At 32.3% G+C, this 11,125-nt stretch overlaps 1 protein-coding gene across 1 annotated transcript; it reads right to left on the reverse strand.

Moving 5' to 3' along the window:
• Positions 1–629: 629 nt before the first annotated feature.
• Positions 630–2,599, reverse strand: LOC149422797 (divergent protein kinase domain 1C-like). Its single transcript, XM_089634011.1, has 2 exons — positions 2,546–2,599; positions 630–1,580 (listed from the first exon to the last, which is right to left on the reverse strand). Exons 1-2 carry the CDS (start codon positions 2,588–2,590, stop codon positions 630–632), a joined length of 996 nt encoding a protein of 331 aa, XP_089490137.1. The 5' UTR covers positions 2,591–2,599.
• Between the last annotated feature and the right edge of the window lie 8,526 nt (positions 2,600–11,125).

The following is an 11,125-nucleotide window of genomic DNA, read 5'->3' on the forward strand; positions in this document are numbered from 1 at the left end:
TCTAATTATTAAAAAAAGAAATGTTAGGTCCAATGACTAATATTATCCTAAGAACGTCTACCTTAGTTTATTCAATGATCAGAAGGCAAATTCTCTAATTTTCTAATATATTTAAATTACAATGGACCAAAGTTTCATAAATTTGTGGTCTAGAAAGGTACTGGAGTGGTAATTTATATAAATTTTAGAAACTTTAAATAAGGTGCGATTTAAAATGATTGAAAATTTACAAAGAACATGCTAACTATGAATTTTTAGATAGATTGAGTTTGTGAATCTTTACGCTAGCACGTATTTCGCCAAAAGTCTATTTTTAATTATTTATTGAAATATTAAATTTTGAGATAAAATATCAATGATGGAATAAATGATGTAGACCTGTAATAAAACAAACTTTCAGTATCTATGCATATCCGTGGCATACTCAGATATTCTAGTTAAGTACTAGAAACAAACTAGTTACTATAATAATTTTCATTTTTACCTAGATTCGATTTCTAGACTAATTGACAGTGAATTCATATAAAGTTTTCAGTTTAAGGGAGGATAAAGAAGTGACGGCGATGGACCTAAATGTTTGCTCTCCTCTCAAATCTACAAGATCGTTGCTTGATTTCTTTCTTGTATATTTAGGCTCTTTTCACCATAGTGTTGTACAAGGCCCTCCTTAGTTCTGCAGATGGTGGAGAAGCGTTAGGGTCTGCGCACCGCCGCAGTAGAGACGACAGTACGGTCGGAGCTCTCCGAGACACCAGCAACCCTGGTAACATCACCCTCGCCCGCAACACCCAGCCCAGGTACACCTTCTCACAAACCAGCTGCAAGTTATCTGTTTCTCCTTCCTCTCCCACCGAGCAGGGAATCCCCTTTGATCTGATTCCTTTCAAGTCTAGATACCGCAGCTTGCCACCAGATGCGCCAAAGTTCGACAGCTCTACGTCACAGAACTTCAATTGCGCTTTGTCGAGTTTCTCCAGCAGTTCCAATATGAGGACGGCCAAACGGGATCGCCTTTCCCATTCTTCTTTGCTTTCTTCCAATGAGAATAAAGCTGACGCTCCTTTCAGTGGTTCCGCATGCTCAACAGCGTAGAACGAACCGCATGTTCCCACTCTTTTAGGAAATAAACCCTTATCAGTAAACAGTATAGTTAGAAGGTATTCGTAGTCTTGTATCAGCAACCAGGCGTTGTCCATTTCTGTTGTTCGTCTAGAAATATCGTTCTGATTTATAGAATTGGAGTCGTCGTCTTTTGGCAGTTTACCTAGCTCGTCTGCTTTTTCATCTGATATGGAAATGTTCACTTTGAGGAGAACCAGTTCTTTGATCATGTTCCTGAATTCTTCGGTCGAAGGGTAGTGGCGATCATTCTTCTCGTCCAGCCAGTAGAGGAGGTCCGGTTCGAAGACGTTGACCTTCTTGGGGGACTTGAAGACCAGCTTTTTGCTGTTGAGGGTGGCGGTGAAAGCGGAGTGCTTGTTGTTGGTGGTGTGCTGGCAGGCTACGGCTTGTACGTCCTCCAGGATACAAAGTGGTTCGCACAAATTTCCAAGGGCGTCACCGGACATGTGTTCAATGCACTGAAATATAAATAACATTTCTTAGAATATTGTAAATGTCGGTAAGTTATTCAAATTAATTATTGTAGTTTGCAGAAATCGCAACCAGACAGGATAGGATGGAAATTTTCGCCAAAAATTGTACATGTGTTCATCATTTTTATACTATCAATGTCGTTACTTTTACATTTTATTTCACAGTTTCCGCGAATAGCAGGTAGGTAATAATGTGGATTCTTAAGGCCCCGTAGTAAGCGTTCAAAGATGGTTTGAAAGGGCGATATGTAAATACGAATGTTAGAGGGAGCGTACTAATAATAAAAAAACGATAATAATTTAGCGAAAATGGTGAAAATATTTAATAAAACATGACTCGTTTGAAATAGAGCAAAAATCTCTTAACAAATGCTTTGGTTGCATTTAAAGATACAATATGATTTTTTCATGCCTATAACATATTAAGTTGATATGAACAAAACGTGTTTTTAATAATTTTCGGAGCTTACTTTGCGACTTTTTTTCTATCGATGGTATTTCATGTAATTAAAAATAAATTATTTATTTGTAATATAATTTGATAAATTATTATTTTATAATGTAAAAGCCCCTAAAAAGGTAGTTAAAAATTGGTCACTTAATGGAATCAACGGATTCTTTTCAATGTTGGTCTAAATTTATGTAAAAACTGTTATTTTCGATTGATATTGAATATAGAAATGGGACATTGTAAAAGCACACTTTATTTGGATTTAAATTATTAATTAAAAATATATACAGGTTTGATAAAATTCGTAAATTGATAAATTTGAGTGTAAAATATACATTTTTGCAATATTCTACGATACGTAATTATGAAAAAAAAACAATCGAAATCGTGGCAAATCATAAAAAAAGACATAAACTTAGTTATTTTTTTCTGGCTCCCTTTCCTTATATTATGTCAGCAATTAAAACAGAAAACACACCCTCAATGAAGTGCTACTGACCACTTTGTCAACATGTTGCCACACGGTGTGGCTGGTGCAGAGCATGCCCCAGCGCAGCAGTAGCAGGGCCCCCCCGGCGGCCCCCAGCAGCGCTCCGCCCCCCAGCAGCAGCCTGCGCCCCGTGCGCCCCGCCCTCATCCAGCGTCAGAGCCTGCACAAACAACCACACACAATTAAGAGAAATATCTTCAGTGCTACAGTATCCGATATCCTCTAAGCTTCTCTACCAGTGAGTTTTTGTGTATCTAGCATAATAGATCGATAAAACCCTATATTAATACGATATTGACAAAATCCATGGTCAGTTGGCGATATTTGCGAGCACGGTATGAATATGATTCCGACAGTCGGTAGACAAAAGCCGCTACTTTTAGCGCGGACTCCAAGGTATCAGATAAGCTGTCAATATTTACAACTTTTTGGATAATGTCGTTAGTTATGCAAAATAATTGGCTTATTAATGAAAGGAGGTGAACTAACTAAGCTCTGAGAATTGAAATAAATCGTATACACGACTTAATTAATTCATCTAAGACGCGACGAATTGATTCCGTTTCAGCTAGGAGATTTTTTTTTCTTTGTTAAGATTAAAACGTATATTAAAGTTAATATTTCAATTCGACATTGTCAAGTTAATAGCATTTTTAACTGTTACGACGCTTTCATTGCGATGTGAGATTTACAGGCATTAAATATTGATAACATGATTTTTAATAACATTTCACTACAGAGTTATTAACATTAAATTTACTTTTTATATTTACTACACAGTTATTAACATTAATTTTATATTTATGTTCACTATATTTATTTTTATTTTTATATTCACTACAAAGTTATTTACAATGATTTTATTGTTATGTTCACTATAGTTAATAAATTTAATTTAATTTGTATATTCACTACAGAGTTAATTTTAATTTTTAATTTTAGTATTATATTAATTCACTAAGAGTTATTAACACTAATTTTATTTTAATGTTCACTATAGTAATTCAATTTTATTTTTATTTGTATGTTGATTACAAAGTTATAATATTAATTTTAATTATTATATTAACTGCAGAATTATTAACATTCATTTTATTTTTATTTTCATTAATTTTTTTTTATTTTTATATTCACTGCAGAGTTATAAATATTCATTTTATATTTATTTATATACACTAAAGTTATTAAATTTAATTTTATTTGTAAATGCACTAGAGTTATTAATATTTTTTTTTTCGTAATATTCACTACAGAATTAAAAACACCATAACCATGGTTATTCATTTTAATTTTATTTGTAAATTTTTTTCTAATAATATTTTTTATATTCAGTACTTTCATTATTTGTATCCTCCCACTGAACATTAAAACAAAAAAAATTTTCTTCGATGTCATCGTCAAAATTAAATACAATATAAAATCCGAAAGAAATAGAATACAAGAATAATAAAAAACAATAACTAATGAGAAACCGTAATGAAAGTGATGAATTTAGGAACGCCAAAATAAAAAAAATTCCCTCTTCAAAAAGGAAACGTGTGTAGAGAATTGCATAATAATATACATAAATATTTTATTTTTTTATCCTGCCGCCGAAAATGCCGTTGAAACCTTTTTTTTGTTATGCGAGTTGTTTATAAGAAAGAGGGAGAGGTTAGAACGGGTCTTGAGAGATGAGTTTTACGTGGAGGTGCTTCGTATCTTCACTTAAAATATGCAGAAATCGGTTTGCAAAAATTTGAAAACATATCTGAGATTTGGGGAGTAGGCGGCTACTGCACGAATTTGCAGAATAACAAAGGGAGGTAAAGGAGGGGAACTTGGCCCACTGCCAGAGCTTCCTGGATAACAAATACGTAGACACGCTATTACAGCTATTTATTTATTTGAAGGAAAGATATCTGCACCCTTGATATTGCAATTTATTATTCACTAAGCAAATATTTAAAGTAAAGTTATAGTTTTTTTTAAGATTTGAATGCAGTTTCAAATTTTTTAAGGTAAGTACTAATGTAAGTACCAAAGTAAGTAACAATGCAAGTACCAATGTAAGTACCAATGTAAGTACCAATTTAGGTACCAATGTAAGTACCTTTATGTAGGTATGTAACTTTAGAAGATTTTATTTTTGCTCTTAGTGAAACTCTTAGAAGGTGCTTTCTAATATAGGAACCTATCCCGTAGGTTATATCCTTCAGATATCGTTTTAATAAAGTCATTTATTGTTAGTTTTATAGTATTTAATATAATTTATTAATATTTATTTATTAAAAGCCCAGACGGTTTTTAGATGTAGGTAGTACAACAATAACATGATAAATAATTTAATAATAATAATAAGTGCTTTAGTATCTTTACTTTTTTGTAACACATTGAGATAATGATGTCCTCAGTGGGATCTGTGCTGAGGATTTCATTTACATGTTATTAAAATTTAGTAGTATGGATAATATGAGGTAATTATAAATATATTTAATACTAAATGTATTACATGGTGATTTTAGTGTGGTTGAGTGGTTTCGGTTTCAGTCTGTATTTGGTGTCAGTATATTTTCTATTTCTGATCTCCCTATGTTTTGTATACAGCTTTTCGTTTGAGACTTAAGTGTTATAATACTCTTTTGAGTTTTTAATGAGAGCAGGATTTTATTGTTGAGCTTAGTACAATAGTATAGGAAATTTTATGCAATGAGAAATAAATAATACAAATAAATTTGATTGATTAAAAATATATATAAAAACCTAAATTAAAATCAAATATGTTTGTAAAAATATAACAGAAGGTAAGAATAGGGAATAATAATTCAGTCCATATCATTCAGAGTTATTCTAGTAGATTACGCCATAAGTTAAAGTTTTTTAGTGATCAGCTTTTATATTGTAACATATATTAATAATTCAATGATTATCAATCTCCCACAAAAGTCTTGTGAAGGGAAAACGTTTCCACTTCAGTTTTATCAATAAACTACTCATACTCCAAAAATTCCATTTTACTCACCTCAAAATTTGTATATTCAAATCCAACAACATTGTACGTAACTTTAATCACGCACATAATATTATAAACCCTGATTTCCTTCTCCAATTTAAGAAACAGAACAAATTATGCAATAAATTCGATTTTAAAATCACCGACCGTTGAAAACACCGCAATGCGGCGCTATCGAATATAACACTAACCCCTTAGAGAATACAATTTTACGATATGTGGACGTTTTAAAGGGAAGACGTTGATTTGTTGTATTAAATGCATATTATTTCAGATGATTTTATTCTATGTTCCACAAAAATACATTTTGCCGGCGTTGGAACACTCGGTACATTTGATAACAGGCAGAACTGCTGCCAACGGAACAGCTGATTAAATGAGTTTGGCGCCGGCGCGAAAATGGCGCCCCCTGCGCATGCGTGAGTTTGGAAAACTCAACGCAACTTTACAAGGACGTAGGAGTTTGTGGACGTAGTAAAAATGTGGTTAATTAACTAGTAGATGGATTCATTTTCAGAGATTTTTGTAATGTAAATAGTACCTACATAATTACAAATTAAGCTATTGATAATAAATTCATTTCCGTTATTTTTATCGATATCATCCCGATTTAAGAATTACTAAGGTAATTTTTAATTAATTTCTCAGTTGCGACTGCCACATTTTTATTTTTTGTGTCTTTTTCTGTTTGATATTTGTAAATATTATCTTTCAAAGACTAAATACTACAGTGAGGTTTAAAAGCTTCAAAAAGTTAATCCAATAAATTGAACATTTTATTTTTAATATACGGTGTCAATGTAAAAATAAGTCGGGGTAAGTAAAGGCCTCAATTTTTTTTGTAATAAATTCGCCCCCCACTTCTCCCTCCCTCGAACCCTCCCCTTACAGTCGAACCCCCCATGTGAATTCTATAGCTACGCCCCAATTAACGCCTTACTAACCGATTTAAAAAAAAATGACCTAAAAAAGTTCAACTATGAATTCAATTTACTCGAAAACGAAAGCTAAAAAAATAAAGTTTTTCCACAAAATCGACAACAAATGTGATTTTTTAAACAACAAAACATCTATTTTAACGTAAATACTTTTTTTGGTTTGACTGAGAATTGAATTTCTTTCTCAGGGACTGGAGCAACCGCGCTAACAACCTTGCCAAATGCCGATCGGACATTTATTTGGCATATTTAATGTCATCAGATTTCGGAAAAAATGCGTATATGTTCGCGTGTGTACGTGATTTCCCCTCGATCGGATGTCGGGAGGTGGGTTAATTTCCGCTTCCAAGAGTTGCATTCAATCATTCCCTAAAACAAAATTGAAATTTAAATAGATGTATTTAAATACATTCAGAACAGAAATCTTCTAGTGAGGTTTTCATGTTTGTGATTATGATTATGTTATTGCAATAAACGCCCGGGTTGCCGGCAGTTAAAAAAAAACGATGGATTAATTTGATTTAAGGAAGGAGTGTGATAAGACAGATTTATATTTGGAGGTGAAATTGCATGATGACTATTTAGAACTATAATATACGTTATATCACTCCGTCCTACTGTCCATTACTGCATCTACGACTCTTTGTTGGGCTAATAATAATACAAAAAAGGTTTATCCACCTCTACAGTAGATAACAGCATAGGTCAAAGATGTAATTACTAGCTGTAAGATTCCGTGGCGCCTCGTCTTGAATGATTCATTATTCATTATTCGCGCTACTCGTGATCACAATGATACATAATTAATTCAATTTATGTTATTCAATAGACGCAATATAACAATGCAAATTATTATAACTAAAGCATATCTCTTCTGATGATAATATCGTATAAAATAAGTTATTTACTTAAAAGATATTTATAATTAAGTAACCAGGACTCAAACTGAACGCGGTTGGAGCTATCAAAATAATGTCCAAAGAAGCGAAGCTAGCAGTTTACAATGGAGTGCTCACACCTGCCCTAATGTGTGACAGGGAGAAATGGAATTGGCAGAGGAAGGATGAATGTAGAACGAATGCTGTGGAAATGAGATCCGTGAGGCGTATGTGTGGTAAAACCATGTATGATCGTGTGAAAAATGAGTTTCGCAAAGGTTGAAAGGCTGATGTAAGCGTAATGACTATTAATATGAGCGAAGAAAGGAGGCAAGAAGAATGTGAATACTAGTAGAATAGACATGGCACGATCAAGTAAACCAATTTCTTGTTACTCTTCTGTTATACTTTACAGTAACGAATAACAGAAGAGTATGTATGAGACAATGTTTGAATGTGAATGAGGCAAGGAGTGTGTGCCAAGACCTGGTTGTTTGTCCTGTCTGTCCTCGCTGCCTACTCCTGCGGGGAAACGGTGTGATGGTTAGTTAGTTAGTTAAGACATACACGGAAATAAATTACTTCTGCTAATTTATTAAGAATCTCTTCAAATGATTAGTATTCGGGTTAAAAACGGGATTGCAGGCCTTACGAACTAATTAACAGGTTTCGTGATAATCATAAAATCATTTCATCATCAAGCAAATGCGCGCGCGTTTGCCTTGTATGCGCGCGCATTTGCATTAGTTATTTAATTATTCTAACTTTATAGTGCAACCTGTTAATTCGTTTGTAAGGCCTGCAATCCCATGTTTAACCCAAATACCAATAATTTGAAGAGATTCTTAATAAATTAGCAATATTATTTTTTTCCGTGTAATTTTTCTTATTGCATGCACGGTAGATACTTGAAGATATACATCTTATTTATTCAAATAATTCGGTATTAGTTTGTACATTTATAAATGGTAGTAACCCTTGTCTTACTGTTACAATTATTCCGGTATAGAGATGGAAAGGACCGAAATTACAATTAAACTTACGCAGAACCGTGAAAAATCAAAATCAAATATTTATTATAATTATAGGATTTGTGAAGCTGAAAGTTTACATAAAGAATACAACAGAATAATGATAATATTATTAGAATTATCAAAAAATGTATTAATTTATACATTGCTTGTCTGAATTCTTGGCTATTTTTTTGTTAAAGTATAGTATTAAATTATAGGTACTTTATCCCTTCTCTGAATTCTTGACACAATCCGTTATAATTTTGAAACAGACAATTAAAATATTATACTATTGTTAGGTGCCTACTTTATCGTTTCTCTGAATTCCAGACAGCTTCAGTTCTAATTTTGAAAATGACACTTGAAGCCAAAACAAATGAGAGTTCATTGGACTAAAGTTAAAACGTGATTGGTTTATTTATGGTTAAAACCATTACGTCCTACAACCGAAATTGGTATGTTTATTCGTGATTGGTTTATTTATGGTTTATATGTAACAATGTTAGTATACTTCATGAGATATTACAGGAATAAAAATAATCCAAAAGCGAAGAGTATAAATCTATATAAAATAAATATTTGTAAACCACGACTTATACTAAAATTGGTAAAGGTTACGAATTCCGCTTCACGGTAAATACGCAATATTTCACTTTCAAATAAATGGATTTAGCTTTATTAATTCAAAAAATGATTTATTATGTCGGGGGAGACGGAAAAATACGCACTTTTAATTTTAATTTCGTTTATTAAGTCACTTACGCGATATGTCAATTAGTATGCGGCGCCGCCGAAAGCGACTATATTCAATATTCATATCAAGAGTTGGATTATATTCATAATATCGTATCATACCTACAAAATATTTCATAGACACTGCTGCCAACCAAAAAAAAATTAGTATTGCCATATAAAATAAATAATATCATCGTGTATAATTAATTAATAATTTTGATTATTGATTAATGGTAAGATTTTAAAAATAATTTTGTTTTTAAAGCCCGTTTAAATTCAGCCAAAGTCTGGAGATAGTAAGAGCTGAGGGAAGTTTATTCCAAATGAGAGGGCCTGTTACACGAGAAGAGCGATCATGGTACACGGCTCGATTTGACCTAGAAAGTTCGATTAGACGATTACTAACATCTAGTGTTATGGTTGTAATTCATTTAAATCATCAATGATAAAACAGCTTATGCGAATTATCACGTGATAGCGTTATTGAATTACATTCTTAAATTCCCAAGTAACGAGGGTAATAAAATAAAATAACGACTTGCGTATTTGGTTCAAGTTTACAAGGGCCGAGTCGCATTGACCTTCTCTGAACCGCTTCAGTTAAACTCTCGCGACACGACACACGAGACACGAGGTGTGGTGCATACACTTGCACATTGTACCTACATTATCTACATTGTAATTGTAATTGTACAGTACGTGTACAATAACACACTTCATTACCTCCTTCGAATACCTGCTAATACTTGCGTAGGTACCATTGATGCAGCTGTAAAAGATTGGCTTGCGTACTCCAATAATGAACCGCATGATTCGCATGAAGAATAATAATTAGAAATTAGGAAAAATGTCAATAGAAATTTAAATATTATTGATAATCAAACTAATTTTGTGAATAACCCTGTCTTAAACATATTTCCATTGTAATTTTTTGTCTTTGATCTTCTAAGCACCTCCCCTTTCCACCTCTCACCCCTCCCCTCAACCCCCCCCACACTACTTCCTTTTCTACCCACACCTGTCTCTATATACTTGACAATTTAGTTTTTAGTACATTAATTGTCCTGATGAAGAGAACATCGTTCTCGAAACATGTTGACTTTATATAAAAAAATAAAGATTATCGTGGTAAAAACAAAGTGTTTTAATTATTTTATTAATAATTATTGTGTTTGAAATTTAGGGTAGTTATACGCTTTACGCTTCCACCATATTTTATAACCAACTTGAATCATCATGAAAGATGTGAAGAGAAAAGTTTTTTTTATTTGTGAATACATTTTGTCATCATATATTATTAAGGAAAATGCAGGTGCATGAACACGTGTTTCGATATGTTAGAAATTCACTAAAAGTTTTTCTTATAAAATAAAACACAAACACTTTGTATTTAACCACGAATTTATTATTTCATATAACTTAATAGTTATTATTATATCCTGAAGAAGCTTGGTCGAAGTGAAACCGGTCGATATATGAAATAATAAATTCGTGGTTAAATAAAAAGTGTTTGTGTTTTATTTTATAATATAATGTCTAACCACAAAGTAATTGCTTCCTATGAAAAAAAAAAAAAAAAGTTTTTCTACTTGTACTATTCTAAGAAATTATCTCGCGTAAAAAATAATATAAAAAACGTTAAAAATAACAAGTTCGTAAATACAAGTACCTTAGAATATGACGTAGAATCATCTCCTTTCCAAAAGACCACTAATTCCTGAACGAATGTGAAAATTAAGCACCTTTCCTGGACCGCGGTGCTTTTTAAAATGACATAATTTATCCTGTCAACCATCTTGATGTTTTCTTGGTTGCCATTCAATTAAAATTAAACACCTGCAGCGCCCTACATTTTTTCTAAATTTATCTGATTGCGCTTAAAATAATTAAACTTTTGGCTTGAAATTATACTAAAATGAAGAGTTACTTTAATTTTAATTTTAACCATATTATAAGAATTTATATAAGACATCCATTTGTTTCGGTTATAACCTAACCTTCTGACGACATAGAAGACAAAATAGAACAAAATA

Source organism: Hesperophylax consimilis, chromosome 7, assembly GCF_061612785.1.
Source record: "Hesperophylax consimilis isolate HC1 chromosome 7, BYU_Hcon_1.0, whole genome shotgun sequence".
In the NCBI taxonomy this organism is placed as follows: Eukaryota; Metazoa; Arthropoda; class Insecta; order Trichoptera; family Limnephilidae; genus Hesperophylax; species Hesperophylax consimilis.

Excerpts from the sequence above, each read along its gene's own strand:
- LOC149422797 (XM_089634011.1), bottom strand. The coding sequence starts at position 2,590 with ATGCTCTGCACCAGCCACACCGTGTGGCAACATGTTGACAAAGTG. Across the intron at positions 1,581-2,545 it reads GGCAACATGTTGACAAAGTG|TGCATTGAACACATGTCCGG; the intron begins GTCAGTAGCACT and ends TTTATATTTCAG.